The 20,806-nt window shown below is 42.4% G+C and overlaps 1 protein-coding gene across 1 annotated transcript; it reads right to left on the minus strand.

The window, feature by feature from the left end:
• Positions 1-438: 438 nt before the first annotated feature.
• QPCT (glutaminyl-peptide cyclotransferase) lies at positions 439-20,304 on the minus strand. The gene is made up of 7 exons (XM_006270016.4): positions 19,932-20,304; positions 15,319-15,465; positions 10,959-11,240; positions 7,829-8,005; positions 7,206-7,305; positions 5,384-5,500; positions 439-2,399 (listed from the first exon to the last, which is right to left on the minus strand). Exons 1-7 carry the CDS (start codon positions 20,103-20,105, stop codon positions 2,254-2,256), a joined length of 1,143 nt encoding a protein of 380 aa, XP_006270078.1. The 5' UTR covers positions 20,106-20,304; the 3' UTR covers positions 439-2,253.
• Between the last annotated feature and the right edge of the window lie 502 nt (positions 20,305-20,806).

Below are 20,806 nucleotides of genomic sequence, written 5' to 3' on the forward strand. Positions count from 1 at the left end.
ACTGATAAAATCACTGATAACAGTGGTGACCTCCAAATACTACATAATGGCTTCTTGCAAGTCAAACTTCAGATTGGAATAATATGTTATAGCTGAGTTATAGTGCAAAACAATTAATATACTTGAAGCAGTTTCTAAATGACACCAGTCATATATCTTAGATTTCATAGACATTAGAGCTGGAAGGGACCTCACAAAATCATGGGGTCCAGCTCCCTGCTCAAGGGGCAGGAGGTCAGCTGGGGTCAGATAACCCCAGCAAGATAAGCATCCAGGCATTTCTTAAAAATATCCAGAGTAGGTGCTTCTAGCATCTAGCAAATCTCATACTAATTCATATTTCAAGCACCAACATACTTTCCTTTTGGAAGTGTGATAAGGCACAAAACTACAGGAAACAGTTCACTTCTTAAATATTAAAAAAACATGTCTTTAAACTTCATGTTTATATTTTTATATATTTCCATTTTGTAAATACCTTTTTTTTTTGCCTACTGGCTGTGTATATGTCTTATACTGTTCAGACATAAAGCATAACATTTCAGTATTCAAGTGTCAGTGATTACAATATCAAATAGCAAAGACTCCAAATAACATTTTACATTTAAAAAAAAATCTAAATTTAAAATTATTGTGCTCTGTTTTAGAGATTGCATCCAGGATAGGATAATGTGAAATTTAAAAACCACATTAAAAAATTCTCACTTGTCTTATGAGAAGTGACTTAATTTTTTTCCACTTCAACAGCACAAGTTTTTTGTTGTTTTTTTTTAACCTTTTGCATTTCTGTTCATTTGGGCAGTGAAAATGAATTATCTTCATCTTCAGGTTTCAGGGTTGTAATTTTGGCCTGAAAACAGTACTGGGACTTGTTAGTGCTTCTTACAAATTTCTGGTGCAGTGTTGTTTGCTTTGTTTTCATAGATTCATAGATGTTAGGGTCAGAAGGGACCTCAATAGATCATCGAGTCCAACCCCCTGCATAAGCAGGAAAGAGTGCTGGGTCTAGATGACCCCAGCTAGATACTCATCTAACCTCCTCTTGAAGACCCCCAGGGTAGGGGAGAGCACCACCTCCCTTGGGAGCCCATTCCAGACCTTGGCCACTCGAACTGTGAAGAAGTTCTTCCTAATGTCCAATCTAAATCTGCTCTCTGCTAGCTTGTGGCCATTATTTCTTGTAACCCACGGGGGTGCCTTGGTGAATAAATACTCACCAATTCCCTTCTGTGCCCCCATGATGAACTTATAGGCAGCCACAAGGGTGGGGGGTTTTTTTCTGGGTTTTTTTTTTATAACAACAAAAATATTGGACTGTGTAAAAGTGAGCTTTTTGAACCACAGCCCAAGATATGGCCAAAACTGGAAAATAACCCTTTAGATCAGGGGTTTTCAACCTTTTTTAATAAGCGTATCCCTGGCAGCCCCCTTTTTAATAAATGTACTACCAGGGGGCAGGGGGAGAGGATGGGGATGGCGAGTGGCTAGATGCAGTGCGGGGGCATGGCAAGCGGCAGCAGTGCAGCATCTGTGTGCATTATTATTCTCATTGCATTTTATTTAAACCTGTATACAAAACCTTTTTTAAAAAAATGTAGCCAACCAATATGCGATCCATTCAGATTTCACTTTGGGTTGCAATAATAAAGTGGTCTGATGGGTTCTGCTAGCACCTTCTTGGACCGAGAACATGGCTCTTCCCTTGCTTCAGCATAGCCTGCCATCTATTTACAGAGCATGTGCTCCATTTCCTAAAGGTCTGACAGAGTTCCCTCTGCCAACCAGGAATTAAAGGCATGCCTCGCACTGAGAGCAGCATGTGCTTTCTTGTCATCTAGCCTCTTATGATGATAACATGCTCTAACTATGGTAACCTGCTCTGGACACTAAGAAGCTTACAGTTTTTTGCAAAGTAGAAGTAACTAAATTCTAAAATAGACAGAGGCTGATTCCGTTTAGTTTTAAAGTGTTGACTACAAAACAGGGGGAATGAAAAATGTAATTCCCCTCTCTTCTGTTCATCAGACATGCAGGACCCTGCTCTTTCCAGGCTGGCAGTAATTCTTGTTTAGACGTTATGTTTTATCTGACTTCACTGGAGTATGCAGGCAAGGAGAGCAGGGAGTTGTTGCTGTATCACCCTTGCTTTAGTGCTCTCTACCACACTTGGAGCCAAATGAGATGATGAAGAATTTCCCCGGAGGGCTGGTAGCAGTATTTAAAACAGAGCAGTAATTTAGTGCCAGTATGTTATTACAGATTAAGATATTCCAGCACAAACACTTGCAGGATTTTGTTGAGATTATCAATGATGGTTTTGTCAAGATTTTCTTCGGTGTCTTCCATGGTATGCCATACTGAAGGGAAAGGGGATGGGATCAGGTGCAACACAGGAACTCCTGTGAGAGAAGAATTCAGTTGGAGATGAGACCAGCCTTTATGGTTCATAAGTTAATGTACATTGTGGTCACTCTGAGTGCAGGACTACAGTCAGATTATTATTCAATATGATTACTGCATAAAGAGAAAATCTTGCCACAGCTTCCTTTTACTGTTCCTCTTTTTCAGTTAGTGAACACAGAAGCTCACTGGTTTCATTGCACAGTTCTCAAAAATTGTTTTTCTCTTCTCCTTCCCACCTGCTGTTGCTACTCCTGCTGTTTTTCTTTCAACATCTGTAGCTATAGTTGTTTGGCCTCTGAAGCCACTGCTTAGTTTGTGGCCTTTACCATGCTTGTGACAGAGCAACAGAGGAGCAGCAAAAGTAGTTACTGTAGCCCCTTCAAATCCACTCTGATCCCTGTTGCTATTGCAGCATAATGTTGGACCGTGGGCAAGTTCCTGTGGGACAGTGCTACAGCGCCGGCTGAGAAGATGCCCATATCCTATGGTAATTGAAATCTATCCCACAGTAGTTTAGCATGGTTCCATTTAGGGCTACAAATACTTCCCACTTTTGGGTCAATTTTGCTGTAAAGTAAGATGCATGCAGGCACACACTATGGGGCAGCTGACATAAGGCAAAGCCTTACACTCCTCACTCTACCATATTATTGAAACAGAGTACCACTCATTTTCCTCAGAAGAGAGAATTTCCTGAATAGCTGCTTATGGCACCTCACGTATCAAGCCAACAGAGGAGGTTCATCTTAAGTGTCAGAGGACACATCTACACACACAATTAATTCAAAGCAATAAATTCTGGTGCTTACTGCACCAGAGTTTATTGCTCCTTGGCATGCCATTTAAACACGTGCCTAGGACCACAGCTCATTGAGCTGAGTCAAGGCAGCCCTGGCTAACAGTGGGTCTGGGCAGTCAGCCTGCCAGCCTGGGACTGCTCCAACACAGCTCAACATGCTGTGGAAGAGTTGGCTGGAGCACAAGGGTGCTCCATTGTAGAGCTAGCCAGCAGGCAGCCCCGACAAGCATCTTCGTGCCCCAGCCAGCCACATAAACTGTCTACACGTGCGCTGTATTTAAAAGTACTACCCTGCTACAAAGTTTGTTTATTTACTCTGGCCTAATAGGCCTGCACATGTAGATGCTTAGTTTGTTGTAGAACTAATTTGTCTACTCTGTAGTAAACGTCTTGTGTAGACACATCCAGAGAAGCCTTGGTGGGGGGGCAGGATTTATATTGGTTCTGTACTTCAGAGTCATTTTTCCTTTTTTAATCCTCTTCCCTGTCCTTGCTGGCCTTTTCCTTGGCTATAATACCAAGTACTTACCACATCATCTAGTTGGGCATAATCTTTCAGGGAAACTTGGATTTTTATGGCCTTCACCTTTGCAATTGCTTGAGCTTAATTCCTGCAGACAGCTATATGGGAGACTGTGCTTTGGAGCAGTACAATCCTCATTACATTTGAAGAGAAAACAGATGAACAAGCACTTGAGATTTGGGAACCACTACTCTACACTGTCAGCTTAATCAAATGTCTATGCCTAATTCTCTCCCTGATGGACCCACACAGTGAAGGGTTTCAGACTGCAAGAAAAACAGGAGCCAGATCCAGCAAAGGGTACAGGTTCCTAAGCTTAAGCATGTGATCCACAACAACTATCTAATTGCTTGGGCCTGCAGCTACCTGTGTTTTTTGGATTTAAATTCTGTTACTTGGGTACGCTACTATTTTAGCTGTACTGAGTATCTTGGTGCCTGTTCCCTGCCAAAAGCTGTTTGGGATTCCCAAACGAGGTGACACCATGTGCAAGGCCCTGGGGGAGCCCACGTCAGCCTAATACGCTGACAACCAAGAGTTCAGTTCAGCCTCATTCCTACTCATCATCCAGGATGGAGGTAGTGGTATTGTGCCCACCTTTTATATAGTCAGAGCATTGGTGTGGGGGGTGGGCAACCCAAGTTCAATACCTTAAGGATTCAAACCCACATCTCTGATCTCTCTGCCCTAACTGCTAGGATGGAGGTAAGTCTGTGACATTTTCCAGCCCTTATCCAATTATTCTTTAATACAAAATATACAAACAGGCCTGGGAACAAGGATCAGAATGCAAACTTCCACCTGCCAAGAGACTGACTTAATTCCTGGGCTACAGTCCTTCCCCTCTTTCTTATGCTGCCTTTGGCTCCATTAATCCGGTGTCCTTGGCTACACAGTGGTATAACTTCAATAGGAAAGGCAGAGATGGCCTCAGCCTAGACTGCAGCCTGATGGTTAGGCAAGGACTGTCCTGGGAGAAGGGGGAAACAGACTTGAATCCAAGTCTTCTGCTTCCTGATCCCTGTGGAGCACTTGCTACTACATGAAATATAGGTACCCTCTCCTCCTTCCTTGGACATCTTTAAAAAACAACAACAACAAAAAACAAATGAATGGGCCACCCAGTCTCTGAAGGCAGAAGTATGACTTGGGTGCCTCAATCCAGGGAGAGGATGTCATGCTCTGAATCTCAGTCTCAGATTGGTGCTTAAATCTGGGAGAGAGGCAGAATAATTGGCTTTCTCTGGTATCTCCTGGCTCAGCAATGCTTCCTGTTGTGAACGCCATTCCTAGGTGCCTAGCTCCTCTCCTAAGCTGCAGTGAGAATGTAGACGCCTAGTTCAGGTTTGTGAATTCAGTCCTGTAAATATGGCTCCTACAGCCTTATTTCACTATTGCAGTAGTATTATAACCAAGTAGCTGGGCAGATCTGGGTTCTAGTACTGCTTTGGCTATGGCATTTCTCTGGGAGCTGTGGTTCTTGGTTCTTCTGAAAAATGGATTTAAAGGTCTCCAATTCAGAGGTTTAGCTCTAAAAATGCTCATTTGCATACATCCTGAAGTAAGCACCTGTTCAGGCACAATAATGAGCACCCAACCCTGAAATTACAGCGTGATCATACACTAGGCAGGAAATATTAATGCAGCTTTTACTGTACCTCTTATTAAAAATGGAACATGGTCATCCTCAATCATGCCTTGATGTGAGTTACCCTGGAAGTACTGCCTTTCAAATGGGTGATTCTTCAGCAAACCCAACCCATGTAACTTTCGTTCTGTAATTCACAATTGAAATGAAAATGAAGCTATGCACGACAGTATAGTCATTTGAACATCTTTTGTCCTCTAGTATGAGGATCCTTTTCCCACCAAAGGGAAAATATTAGAAACAAACTATTTGCATTTACTTTGCATTGTTCAGTACAGGATCTCAAGATTGGTTTTGCTCTCCGTATTGTACATAAGAAAACTAAAGCACACTAAAGTTAAACAATTTGTCCAAGGTTACACAGAGACACTCCTAGAACCCTGATTTTGTGGCTCTAATACTTCTAGACTTCCCTTATTACAGCTTACAAATGTTAGAGTCTTTATAATAGATATGCCAATTTTAGAATGGGGGGGCAGGGTTGTTATTTTCTTTTAATTTTAGTCATAATATTCCCAGTTCCTGAAAATGGTATGGTGTGAATCAGATAAATTGTGAAACCTCATGATCGATGATAAAACATAATGACCTTAGCAAGGAAGATCTTACTAAAAAACACACGCCCCTTAAAATGCTGATAACTTGCTTTTGTTAGAAATGGTTAACAATTTTCAATTGCAAATCTACACGCTGCCTGCATTAAATGGTCTGTGGAATTCCAGGAAAAAAGCGGCCCTCTTTTACACAGGAATTTTAGGACTGAGCTTGTACTTTTTACGGCTGTCAAATTATTAAAAAATTTGATTGCGATTAGTTGCGCGATTAAAAAAAAAAAATCTCAATTAACCATGATTTTAATCGCACAGCTAAAAACTCAAAATTATGTGCAGAAAAAATCAAAATTATGCAAAACGATGCAAGTAAGTCTGTGTAAGGGAGGGACAGAGGGAGAGAGAAGGGGCAGGGAGCGCAGATCGAGGCCCACATGGTGAGTGAGGGAGTCAGGCCGGGGCAGATCATGGGACAGAGCCATGGGTGGCTCATCCAGGGGCATGGCTCCTTGCTGCTATGTGCACCCCCAGGGAAGGCATGGAGGGCATGTGCCCCTCAGATTTGCAAGCAAGGCGGATGCAGGCTGTGGCTCTGCACCCTGCTGCCTTTGCCCCTGGAGCCGCACATTGGCTGTGTCGTATCCCCTGCCCACCCAGCGGCTGGAGGCACAACATGGCATGGCGCTGTTCCCAGGGCAAAGGCAGCAGAGGCAGAGCCCCAGCCCACAACAGGCAGCCCACCTCCACCCCATGCACAAGTCTGGGGGGCATATGCCCAAGGCTGTGTGCAGCATCAGAGAGCCGCACCCCTAAACAAGTCACCCACAGCTCCACCCCATGACCTGCACCTGCCTCATTCCCTCTCTCACTGTGCAGGCTTCAATCTGCCACCCCCCACCCCTTTCTTCTCCCCCTGCCCTCCCCTCCACAGACTTACCTGCAGGATACTACTCTGCACACTACTGGGCTGTGTTCCTGGCCATATGCAGGCTGCAGCTGCTCACCTGTGCCTGTGCACATATCTATCCCCTCCCCTCCCCCGCCCGCTGCAACTGCCAGGAGCCTGAACCAGGCTGCCCTGCGGTCTTCTGCATTGCTGCTGCCACCCTGCTGGGTGACCCCGGTGACAGCAATGGAGCGGAGCCTGGGCACAGGCTCCGAAACCATATGCATGCTTAACATGTTAAAAAAAATTAATTCAAGAACCAATTAATGTGTTAATCACACACATTAACTGTGATTGACAGCCCTACTTTTAATCATGGGTAACCCCCACCTTACCAGTTGCTTGAAGCCTGTTAAACCACCGGGCAGTTTTTGGAAAATAATTGGGAAAAATGGGGTTTGGTGCACCAATCAAATCCAGTAATATAAGTAGATCCTGTAAAAGGAAAACAAAAGCTTGTTAAAGACTAAGTTCTTTTAAAATAAATAAGCTGTCCTATCCTACTTTTATATGAGTGGAAGTATAACATTCCCATTTCTCTAACTCAATAATTCTCAAAGAACCAATGATATCACCACCATGCCTGAAGAGATCTAGTTGGCAGAGGCAGTAGCCAGTTCTAATATGAGAGTACATTTAACAAGGAAAAATGGAACAGCATAATTTGCAAAATATAATGGCCCAGACTCAGAACATCTGGTGCAAGCAGTTTCTACTTTCAGAATGAGAGCATGTTGTCCCTCCATTTGCCCCTGTTCTTATCTAGGTGAAGTTGCCCATGCTGAAGAAAGATAAAGGAAGTAGGACCTCTCAAAAAACCACACAGCTGCTATTAACTTGAATGTAGTTCCTGAGTAACTGTTCGGTTCCAAGAGAAATTTGACAAATTATTTCACAGTATTAATTTGCATGAAGTTTAACTATTTCTTATTTTAAAATGAAAAGGTTTTTCACTTACAATGCCTTGTAGCTGGCTTGTGGTAGTGGTACCAGGTGGATGTGGTGTAGATGCCATTTTCTGAGCTAGGTGTTGAGATCCATAGAGAGAATCAAAAGGCGACCATTGAACAAAGGCTTCTTCACCGTCAAAGAAAATGAGCTGAAGTGAAAGATCTGGTCTGGAGGTGGAGCTGTTCTGTTGAGAAATGTTAATAATGGTATCACTGATGCTCTTTTTTTTTTTTTTTTTTTTTTTTTTAATACATATAGACAGAACATTGATCCTTAATCTAATCCTGCACCTGTTACTTGCATGAGTCATCCTTTTGAACTAGTCAATAAGGAACTTCAGCATTAGCCAAGTTTCAGGACATCATATCCAAATCTTCCAATTTTTTCAATCTCTGCCACATAATGATGGCTGCCATTTGCTTGTAAACCAGCATTTGATGATGTAGTTTATTTACAAGGATTTTGTAGGTTACATCTCTGCCTTTTTTGAGAATAAATCCAATAACTTGAAAACCATCTACAAAACCAGGTAGCTGAAAAAGCTCATGTCAGATGGGAGTAGCATATGGGACAAGTTAGAACATGAAGGACATGGGTCTGCAACAACACCCAATTGAAGTCTGACTTGGCTGACAACTAATCATTGATGTCTGGCTGCAGGTCTGTCTCTGCACACACACACACACACACACACACACACAAGCTGTGTTTTTGTACAGCTTCTGTGTGCTGGGTCTCATGAAACCTTAGTGAGGAACAAAGAGCCATCAGCCATGAAAACAGTGACAGCCTCTTCCTGTAGCGTGACGGGCAGCCAACTGTAGGGGTTATATTTGACCCTCAACCCAAAGCAAAGGGCGCTTGTTGGTCACACCCTTCCTCTTTAGTCGCCAAAAAATCAAGGCAATCCAGTCCACTGCAAAAAAGGCAACTTTTCTGTTTAGGGTTGCAAAGAGCTATTCATATGAAATATCTTTCCCTTCCCTTTTCTTAGTACAGATAGAGGTTTTATCTGTACTCAGGATATTTTCTAAGATTTTTAGGAATTAGCTTAAAATTCAATTTAGCCTTGGTGTTTTAACTTTTATGTCCACTAGTCAGAGCTTCACACCTTATTAGGGTTATTATATACAATACAGTTAAAATGGTGGGAGCAGGGTCAGCAACAAGTAGTGTCCCATATGAATTGTGATTCAACTTTGCTCCCATGGGTGGAGTTCCATACTAGGAGAAACAAGAGGCTAGAATACTTCAGTTTGAAAAGGAGAAGGCCAAGGGGTGATATGATCATAAGTCTGTCTATAAAATCATGAAGGGTGTGGACAAAGTGAACAGGAAACTGTTATTCACTAAATCCCAGAATACTAGAACTAAGGGGAACCTAAAATTAGCATGAGACATATTTAAAGCTAGCAAGCAAAAGTACTTTTTTTAACGTGGTGCGTAGTTAACTTGAGGAATTCATTACCACAGGAGATGGTAGAGGCAGATGATATACCTGGGTTCAGAAAGAGACTAAAAAATTTCATAGATGATAGAACCATTAATAGCTATTAAACAAAACAGAGATGTAAATCAATGATGGTGGGTGCCAAGGAAGGTATGACAGAGATCACTCTAGATCTACTCTGTTTATATGCTCTGCCTCTAAAGCATCTATTCCTGCCACTGTTGGAGACAGGATACTGGAATAGACGGACCATTCGTTTTACCCAGTATGGCACTTCTTATGTTCTTATGAGCTGAAACAGTACAGCTCTAACTGCGCAAGGGAAATTCTGTAGAAAATATCGTTTTTATAAAATATGCAATTCCTATAATATTTCCTTTGTGTAGTTAGGGCTATATTGATATTCACTCCATGGTGACTATTTTTTCTGGTAGAGATTCCATTTTTTCCTGTTCATTCCTTCCACTGGAACCCCCACCCCTCATAACACGAGTCATCCCCAGAATACCCATTATAAGAAAAGCCATATCATGCACGGGCATTTTGTTTGCTTTTATGTTTGTTAGGTTTTCGTATTTGCTTGGTCCTAGGTCTGAATATTGTAGAAAGATATCTTTGACCTACATTTTTTTATACTTCCTTTATATAATTGGAAGAAGAATGCAATATACTATCGAGTTTGAGCTGTGATTTCTAAGTAGATCTGGCTGAGAGAATAACATAGCATTATACTACCAAGGCAAAGCCACAAGGTCACAGATAATGTATTCTTCAGATATATCCCAAACGGTTTTGCTGCCACAGTCTATGAAAAGTATTTGCCCACCTCATGAGATAAAAAGCTGTAATTAAATCTATTATTTGCTAAAAATTAAAATCTCCAAATTGATGCTGATGATTGTTCATACAAATGGCTGGGGGAGGACATATAAAAAAAAAAATCAAGCTTTCTAAATGAAAATGAATAAGTAAAATTCTCTGATAAATTATGTATTATAGAAGTGCTTATTTTTGTGATAAGCAGTTTCCAGATATATTCCTTCCATTAAAAAGCAAATGTGTATAATTTTCTGGGGACAATCTGAGCCACAAAAACAATAAGAAGTGAGATTGTGTATACTTATTCCCCATTTTTAGAATATTTAATTACTTCATATCAGAATTCAACAAAAGTCTGTTATCTGCCCTTTAATGGAATCAGCTTTATGTATGTATCCATTATTATTTTATAACCCAGGATTGAATACATGATGAGAAATTTTTTTAAGTCTTCAGTTACTTCCACTGTATATTACTGAAATGCTCAAAACACTGTTATCTTTGCACATTTATGCTCAGTTATGATTGCAGCAGTACGGCACTGGCAGTGCCCTTGTCTCCTCTGCATTACATGTTGTAGGATGTTTTTGGTATTTCTGGTTTTGTGCCCTGTAGTTGTGTTTGAGAGTTACTTGGGGTGATCCTTGAGGAAATAGTTACCTGTGAGTGCAGGGGACTGGACTCCATGGTTTAAGAAGCCCCATATAATTCTATATCAGTTAGGATAATAAATTGACCTATTATGTGATATTAGATGTCGTAATTTTGGGAGCAAGGGTATCTGAAGGATCACTGAGACCACACAGAAGCAATCTAGGGCTTACAATTTGCGATAGAAAGGAAGTGGTAGAGAAAATTACATAAATACCTCCATTGCATAAAGCTGGCTGTCCAGGGCACGTGCCAACTCTAACAGCATAGCACAGGGCACTGCTGAGTCTGTGGCCCCCACAAACACTCTGCCATCCCATTGTGGGCCAAAATATTTTGAGTCGTAGTGACAAGCAAGTACCAGATGGCGTTTGGCAGTGGAGTCGAGGGTGCTAATGATATTTGAAAAGGTTCGATATCCATAGGGTGTGTATCTCTGAAACGTATCTTCTTCAATTACCCAGCCAGCCTGTAATCTTTGAAGACGGTGCTTGATATGCTGGAATAATAATAATAATAATAATATCTATTATAATTAGATAAATAATGTTCTAATTCAAACAAACTCTCCAATCAGTAGCTAGTTTAGAATAGCAACACTTAAATATTTCTGCAATAGTCACAGCATTTTTAATAAAAGTATATTCTGCAATTAGGTAGCTAAGTATATTCTGTAACAAGGCACTGTAGTGACATTCAGTGCAGTGACATATTCAAATATTTAAGCATCAGTACCATGACTGGTGCTTAAAATACTACACATCACCGTTTCACTGCTACCTTATCCCCTCTCACAATTGCTCCATTTGTCTCCTAAAATTGGAAGCTCTTTGGGGCAGGGATCATTTTTATATAGATATTTTTATTATACTGTTATACTGTGCCCAACATAATGGGATTCTGGCTGCCCATTGGGGCCTCTAGATACAGTGGCAGTGTAAATAATATGTTGATTTTTTGACTTCCCGCACAATTTCAAGTGAACAAGGCTTGGACATTCAAAAGGAAAATTTCTTCTCCATAAAGTCAACAAATATAGAACATCTGAGGAGAGCTAATTTAAAATAATGCAATTTCACAGAATATAATTCAGGGTGGCGACAAAAATGTAGACAGTAAAATCTATACAAGAGACCACTCATCTTGGACAGCTCCTGCCTTAAGAAATTGCCTCTGAATAGCTCCATACGTATTCAGTATAGGGACTTCTGCTTCAGTTTCATCTGAAGACCATCTCTTCAAAGCAGTTGGTTTTTACTGGTTCCCCAAGTACTGTGATAAGGTAGTTTCATCTATTTAGATAAGCAGTAGGGTAAAGTCTTCAAGAACATTAGGAATCCAATCTTGTTCTTACCAAGGCAGCATGCACATTTCCATTAGTTTCAGTGCTGGCAGAGACACCTCCTTCAAGCTGTTTTCATTTTGTTTAGTGTTGTTTTGAAAATCCATGCAGTAAGAAGGTATGTGCTACCCTCAGTCTGTGCCAGCCGGCCATTGGGATCACTTGGAGTTCTGCTCTGAATTAAGTGGAATATGTAGTCCTGCACCTCCTTGCCAGTGATTAGGTTATAATTCAAAGTTGAATTTGGCCCTCTCCACAGAATGACTTTGGCCGCCCCCCCCTCACCCTACTGGGTCTTAGAAATGCCAAGTCACAGTGGAGTATAAAATCAGAGATGTTTATTTGTTACATTTTCATAGGAACTTTGTTTTTATGCAGTGTTGTTACCCAGCAGCAGCAGAGAGCTCCAGGTTAGTGGCTACGTGGTTTTCAGGCCCCCCTGTTCTGCTATTTTCGTTCTTTTGGCTGTCTGCCAGCATCACCATGGAAACAAGAGGACTGGATGGCATGGAGGCTTGTTTGATTTTGAAGCAAGCTGCATTTTTCTGCTCCACCAGCTACAGATCGGCAAGTTAATTTACGTGACAATTAGGGCTATGCTCAGTGGTTTTCAGCCTGTGGTCCGTGGACCCCTGGGGGCTGCAGACTGTGTCTAAGGGGTCTGCAATAATGACTGTGATCAATCAAAAGTATGTGAATACCTACACTTACAATTCATCAGGGTCCACACCTCCATTTTAAATTTCCAAAGGGGTCCTCACCTCCATTTTAAATGTTTTAGGGGTCCACAAATTAAAAAAAGTTTGAAAACCATTGTTGTAGCTGTTAAGTTACATTGGAGTCTGCATTGCAGGGGTGTGTGTGCAAAGCGGCCCTACATGGGTGAGCCTCCTTTAGAGGTATTCCTGGGTTTGTTTGATTGTTTGGTTTTGGCAGGGGGTGGGGGGTTGTGTTTGTTTGTTTGGTTTTTTTTTGGGGGGGGGGGGGGGGAAGGTTCATATCTTAGGCCAAATTAGCCAAATCAGTTCTGAATCCTACCAATTGAGCAAAACTCAATAATTAAAAAGCCATATGTGGTACTACAACCAGCAAGTATCCTGCACCCCAGACTTTACAGTCTAGAGCTTCACATACTCCCAGATCCATTTGGCATGCATTCTACATGCAGGCCCAAGCCCGGAGGTCTTGGGGTTCAGATGCCCCCAAGTCCCTTAGTCGACAACCACAGAAGCAAGTGAAGGAGCAGTCACCCATTTCCATAAAGTGGGCTTGTAGCCGAGTCCTCTGGTTCCCTCAGCCACACCAAAGCAGAGACCATTTAACAGATGCAGTATGCGTCTTAACGTACAGGTTCAACTTTCCTACTTGCTAGGGCAGGGTAAAGGGGTTGCTGCAACTCAGCCTTTGATTCTCTTCATCTTACTAGTGTATCTAGCAGCTTGGGCAGGAGAAAGATACATTTGATCCTTGCAATCTGGTAGAGCATGAGGATTAGATTTGCTCTAGTCCTTGAAAGAGGAATAAAGATTACTGGAAGAAGAATCCTTCATTCTCCTTGTGTAAACCTACATAGAGTCAGCCACAATCTAGCTCTTAGATTGCTTTTACCTTTTATGTAAAAAAAAAGTATCAAGGGAAAACAAGAACCAGGAATGAACTGTCAGTTTTTAACATGGAAAAACATTAGCATTGGGTGTAGGAGTCAGGACTCCATGGGATGACAGATTCTGTTTAATTTATGTGTGTATAGTCTTCTAATAATCTTACATACAATCAGTAATAAGTTGCCTATGCATATAACAGCATTGTAATCAATATTATATAGGGCTCACTCTATTTGACTACAGTTTTACAACATGTGGCCAGTTGCAGATTTTTTTGGAACCTTGTTTGGAAGCTGATTAAGTAAATAGTGTCCTTTTAAATTCTCTAGGTTGTTAAAGTCCTTTTTCAAGTACATAATTATGGTTTATTAATTTCCTGAAGTTCCACAGGACTTTTCTTAATGGGTGACCAAAAAGTAGACCTGGTGTTTGCAAGTGCAACTCTCTAGAAGTTAGAGCAACACTAAGGGTGCATTCTGTCCTACTGCTATGAAATTCTAAAGCACCTTTCTTCCAGGGAGCTCAGTGCTTTATAAACATTAATTAATGAAGCCTCACATTGCTCCTCTGAAGTAAGGAACAATCAGTATCTCCATGTTGTATGAATGGGAAATGAACTAGGGCAAAAATAATTTACCCAGCATTGCCCAAAGGGAAGATGACAGACACAGCAAAGAAACCTCAAGCTCCTGACTTCTGGTCTCGTGGCCCTTTTGTGGCTTCCTGACAGACTGTAATAATCCAAAACAAGTTAAATGGCAAGTAGCATTGTGTCTACTAGAATACTAGCAGAGCAGCACTAGAACAAAATCTCTTTGGTAACTCAGTAGCCCAATCCCCAAACTAGCAAGAAATCTTTAGGGAAAGCACTTGGCTTGTCTACCGTATGGGACAGGTATCCACATGGTATGTGTGTGTCAATAAAAGAGCAAAAGGCAGGTTTGATTTTTGTTTATGAAACAAAGAAGGATTTTTTTTTAATTAAAATATGTGATCAAATTCTGTTTTACTTTGAAACCTAATACCTAGGTCACAGAAATGAGATTAGAGAGTAGAACCTGATGTAAATTAAGTTTGGGATCAATCAACCTTCACATTGTGAATGGTGTTTTTTCAGTATGACAATACTGATGTTCACTTTACTGAATGCAGGGAATGTCTCCTTCCATATTAGTAATTGGTGCCTAGTACATTGAGAACACTATCAGGATACAAAGAATATATAGTAGCCAAAGGTCTCATCTACATAGTATGCTTAAGGCTTGATTAACCAGTTAATTATGCCTTAACATGTGTAATAACTTTGTAGCTTGTAGCCATGTGTTTACCTGCTCTGAGCCTCCTCTGTTGTGGAGCCTGCAGTGGGGGTAGTGCAGGGAATACTGTGAGCCTTGTCAACTGCGGGGCTCACAGCCATGGAAGCTGGTGCCGTGGGGTTGCAATCCTGGGCTTCGCCTGCACCAGCAATAAAGTATGATTGGATCTGATGCCGAATACCACAATGATGCCTCCTGTATCCAATGAGCAGCATGGCAAGAGGTATGATTGTGTGGACCGCACATCAGATCTCATCACGCCTTTATCTGAAAGTCTAGAGGGTCCCCTAATATCTTCAGAAGATGCAGTCTTACCTGACGCACAGCATAATTTCCTGGTGATCCTGAGTATCTCTCTATCAGCATAGGGTGCAAATCACTTTGCCACATTAGAGAAACATTTGTGTTTGCTGCAATTTGCTGGATACTGGTAGAATTTAAAATATTTGGTTGGTGGGAATACTGCAGAAGGAAAAAAGTAAATATTACAATAATCATTGCTAATTACATCTCTTAAAATTGATTTTCTTAAACATTACAGTAAATACAGTACACTTGAATGCAACTACTATCTTCTGCTGTATTATTAGTAGCTTGAGTGCCATTCTGATTTGTCATGGCATTCTACAATAATATGGAAAACAAAGCAACTCCTTTAAAGTATGGTTCATCTCTCAAGAAGTCACTTGAGAAGTGGCATTATGGAGTTCTCTGTCCTTTAAAAAATGTACTCATTTCCAGACAGAATGTGCTTAGTTTCTAGAGAAATTTTTTTTTCTAGGTGCCAGCACTGCAAATCCAACCATTTATTTTAGTTGGGTTCCTTCTATCTCACACATCATTACCAGTAATAATATTACATCTGGGTAAGCTATTGTGTTTTAAGTCAGGTCTTGATTATGGTATCTGAGAGAACTATTTGACCTATTTCTATTAACGATGCCTGAAGAGCATATCACACAGGTGGAGTTTACAGGACAGCACGGGTGTCTTTTTAACTTAAAACCAACTGCCAGGGAGGGGAAGAGGCCTTTCTATTCAGGCAGTGTTGAGGGAGTTAAAATTATCTTCCTGGTTTCTGCTAATCTCTCTCAACTCCAGATGTGTTAATGATTGGCTGTCCTTTTTAATAGTCTTGTTGTTCCACTATTCAAACTGTCCTTTCTTCTGCATCTGTGCTGTCTGTTAGCCATTCTTGGTAACATCTCTCTTCTGTTTCACAGCCCTGCAGACTGTTTCAACTTCAGATAAAAACCTCAACTTGGGTGTGGTAATATTAACTCAGATGTAGAAATGACTGACAGCTAAATATTGGAGGTACTCCAACCTGAATAAGAGATGTACATTTAACTATAATGACTACAGGACTATTTTTGCCTAGTTTGTAATGTTTTTATACATTAAATAAATATAACTATTGGAATGTGTACTGATTTGTTAGATAATATATTCATACTTTGAGCTTAAAATTAATAATATAGTGCTATTGCCCCCCCTTCCCCCCCAGTATGTTAGGAAAGATTCTAGTTTGTCTTTAACTGGGGAAAAAAAACATGTGTTGTGTTGTATGTGATGATGATGCACCACACTATTTGCACCCGCTTTTTCAAAAACCCTAGATTCGCCCACACAGGGCAGATAGTTAGAGAAAATATCTTTTTTATTTGCAAATTTCACATGGAAAGCTGAGGGACACAACAATGTTGACTTTCATTTTAGAGTTACACTTTAAAACAAAAGCAGACTGAACATTAGAGGATGCAAGGTCTTCAGCAATCTTACAGCACAGTTATGTGACTCACCCATTACAATGTGAAACACTTCTAAGTGTAGGACCTGATATTGTGTAAAATGGACCTATTAGAAGTTATCACAAATGAGAAGAGAGGCATGTGTTCAGGCATGTCTTTCTTCAGTCTTAGCAGCTGAAGAAAGTGTGTTTGATAATATCAAGTTTATATCAGCCTGGGAGTAGCTGATCATTGAGAACAAAAGTTTGGTGGAGAGCACTGTTGAAAAAAAAAGACAAGACCTAAAACTGCAGCCTCTACAAAAGAAGCCAGCGAAAATATAATTAAGGGAATTCAGAGAGCAGGATATCTTGGTCTGAAGAAATGATGGGCTTAGTTAAAATGGTGAATCATATCTAGCTGAGGCAACACAAGAAGAGAGTACACCACAGTGGCTGCATAGTTATTGTGAAAGGAGGCAATGTTGCAAAAGTACAAACTCATGAAAGAGGAAGAGAAACAAAATCCCCATTTTTATGATATAGTCACATAATTTACCTATCCATAAAGGGATGCGGATTTATAACAAGAACCAAGGGAAATAGAAGATACGAGTTAGATTTTGCTTTAACAATGCCTATGAAATAGAAAAGATCAGCAACATGAAGTGCACTGTAGACTCCTCTTTCCCAGCACTGACCCTTTCGCATTGCCTCTACCTGGGGAAAAGGAGGGACTGGGCCACTCCCCAGCCACAGTCCCCCAGCCCTGTTGGTGCCCCCCCCAGTCTCCTGCCTCCCCCAGCCCTGCCAGAGGGGCCCCCAGCTGCCAGAGCTTATGGGACCAGGGACCCAGGTCCAGAGTCAGATCCACAGCCCTCTTCCCCCCACAGAAGCACCTGAGTCCTGGCTACCACCCACAGGAGTCAGTGCCTACTGCAGCCCAGGGGTGGGGAGCCCAGCTCCCCTGCCCCCTCTCACAGGCAACACAGCCAGATTGGAGCCCATGGGGGGACAGGCTGCCTGCTGCAGGCTCGGGCTCCCCACCCTGCTGCCCTCCCTACAGGGCCTCCACAGCCCAGCAGGTGGGACCTGGCATGGCAGGGCACAGCAGGGCCGGGCAAAGAAGTTCCTTGCTGCTGCGAGCTGGCACTGCCCTGGCAACGTGCCCCCTGCTCACCCCAGAGCAGCAAGGTGACCCAGCCCTGCCCAACTCCCTCCCTGCGGGGGCATCAAAACCCCTGACATCAGGCTTACCTGCAGGAGCTGCTCTCCAAGCTGTCTAGCAGCCATGTGCATATACACCCTGCCTGACCACCCTCCTCCTGCTGCCCCCAGCCCCTTACAGGCTGGAACTCTTTGCAGAAAAGTAAAATCTGCACATTTCTCTGTTAAAATTAAAAATCCATGTTTTTCCTTGGGTAAAAGGGAAAATCCCCATTTTTCCATGGGAAACCAGGATCCCTGGTTATTAGCCATAACAATACTCATATTTCTCAACTAGCCATAGTTCACCAAAGAGCCCTTTGTTTCCTCAACTAAGATCTAACTAAAGCCTCTTTGAATCACCTTAATTATACTCTGATTGATTTCTTTTCCAGAGTCCCATCAACTTTTTTCCAATTCAGCAGCACTCTGTTAAACATTTACATTGTTGTTCTACTAATTCCAACTTGGTGTAAACCATATATCATCAAAATGGTAAATTAAGGAAAAACAATTCTCTGTACAGACATTAAATTACAAAAGATAAGAGACCATGTTATTATCTCTTTATCTGCCAGTGCCATGTATACTGGTACCTCCTAATAACAGCACCTCTTAAATAATAGATTAAGATTTCTGAATTTTATGTTGGCAGCATCACATAGGCGAGGTACAGACATTACACTTTCACCAATATAAGTGATCGAAAACTGGCCTACACCTGTAACAGAACAGAAGTTTGACACACATAGACAGATTTAAACATGGGAGAACTGGTCTAAGATTTGCCCCCAATCCACCAAAGGGCAAACGTGTGTTCTGTTCACTACCGAGCTAAACTATGCTGCTTTCAGAAAAGGGCATAGCTGCCTGATAAGCAAAGATCTGGGTTTTCCATTTGCTGTGGAAAAATGTGGATTTTCTCCTTTAACAGAGGAAAAAAAGGTGGATTTTCTCTTTAACTGAGAAAATAATGGGCATTCCCCCTTTAAAGGAGAAAAATGTGGTAAACTGTGGGTCTCCCCTTACCACAACTCTGTGCTGCTGCCCTGTCTCATGATGGCAGCTTGGCACTCACTCTCACACCAGGTCCTGCCCACTGGGCTGTGGAAGCAGCTCCTGCCCAGAGCTGGTCTGGCCCAGCTGCAGCCCCATGCCCTGCTCTGGGCACAGAAGTCTTGGGGTGCACATGCCCCCCAGACCCCCCACTGCATTGCCTTGGTCCCCCCTGGCCCACCTATGCATCACCTGTGCCCACACCCCCTCATTCCCCACACACCCACTCCCTTCCTCATGCATTGGGGGGCAGGGGTGGGGGCAGCGGGTCAGGAGTAAGGGGCACCAGCAGGGCTGGGGGTTGTCACAGGAGTGAGGGGCAATGGCATGTCAGAGCTGCGCAGTACCACAAAGTGGGGGGGTGGGGGCAAGCAGCCACAGCTGGACCCACAGCCTGGTGAGTGAAGGGGACAGTGGGAGCTCTGATTTCCCATGATAAAAAAGGTGATATCAAATGCCAAAATATATAGGTATTTAGAATTTATTTTATTATTTATAATAAAATTAAATTCTAAATACCTATATACTTTGGCGCTGGTAGGTTTCCAAATTGCTTAAACACAGATACGGGGAGTTTTAATCTGAGAATTTGGGCTTTTTAAGCAGAGAAAACCTGGATCCCTGCTGATCAGAGACAGCTCTGCAGTAAAGATGCAATTCATCTGACTGTCTAGTAAGGAAGAGGGGAGGACAGCCTGTGTTCAGGCTGACAGGGCTAACTGCCTCTCTCTCTAGTAAGGAAAGAGAAGGGATCTTATGAAGATCATATTAGAAGCCTCCTGACTGGCACAGGGAAACTGCCCTGGGGCATTAAATGGCTTTCATCTACTCATCTCTCCTCCCCCCTACAAGAGAGATCAAATCCCCAGTCTGCAAGCAAGTTGGGGGAAGCAGGGAGGGGATAAAAAACAGTCTGAGAAATGCAAGGATAACCCACCTTCTCCCGTGTCCAGTCCTTTGTGGCTTCCCTCCCATCCACCAGCTGAGAGAGAGTGACTGCTGCCAGGCAGAGTGCCCAGGCCTGGCAGAAGGATGCTGCTGCCTGGGTCTTACCTCTGCTTCCCCCTGCCATCCCTCTTCTGCAGTTACCACTGCTGTTCCTCCTAGTCATGTGTCAAGAGCCCGGTCAGCTCCTCCTGCAGGCCACCCCTTCCTCTCCCCTCTGCTTTCTGTAAGTGTCTGGGGGTGGGAAGGGGAGATCCAGGGTCTGTGCTGAGGGAGGAGGAAAAGGAGCAGTGCTGGGGGGGAGACTTTCCAGTGTGCTACTACAGGAGCAGGCACTTGGCTCTCTCTATGTGATTCATTCAGCAATATCTACTATTAACCACCCCTTCCCGATGCAGTTCCCTTGTGAAATGAGCCTTGTCCCTAGCACCACGTCAGCATCATCAGGAGAGCTGCATGTGACTAATCCCCAAGCCCTCAGGCAGTAATTAGTGTGGGATGGTCTCTCCCTCTCTCCCAATTCTGCCCTCCCTCATTTCCTCCTTTCTTTCTCCAGTGTTGCAATGAGCCTCCATGTGGGGGTATGTTTCTCACTGGCAACAGATACAAGATTTGCAGTTTGTGTTTTTTACTGTTCTTCTTGATGAGCGATGAGGATTGTAAAACGTGTTTTTTTGTTTTTTGTTTTTGCATACAGGCTAAATGAATTCAAATAGGCTGAGAGCTCAGTGCCCTTTGACTTCCATATGTCTGAACATCAGGCCCCTTACTTCCAGGCTACTTACTTCAATAAGCCCAGCTGTAGGCCCCTATTACTCACAATTGTAGGACATCATTAGCTAATTACGATTATTTTTTAAGGAATAA

This window comes from Alligator mississippiensis, chromosome 1 (assembly GCF_030867095.1).
Source record: "Alligator mississippiensis isolate rAllMis1 chromosome 1, rAllMis1, whole genome shotgun sequence".
In the NCBI taxonomy this organism is placed as follows: domain Eukaryota; kingdom Metazoa; phylum Chordata; order Crocodylia; family Alligatoridae; genus Alligator; species Alligator mississippiensis.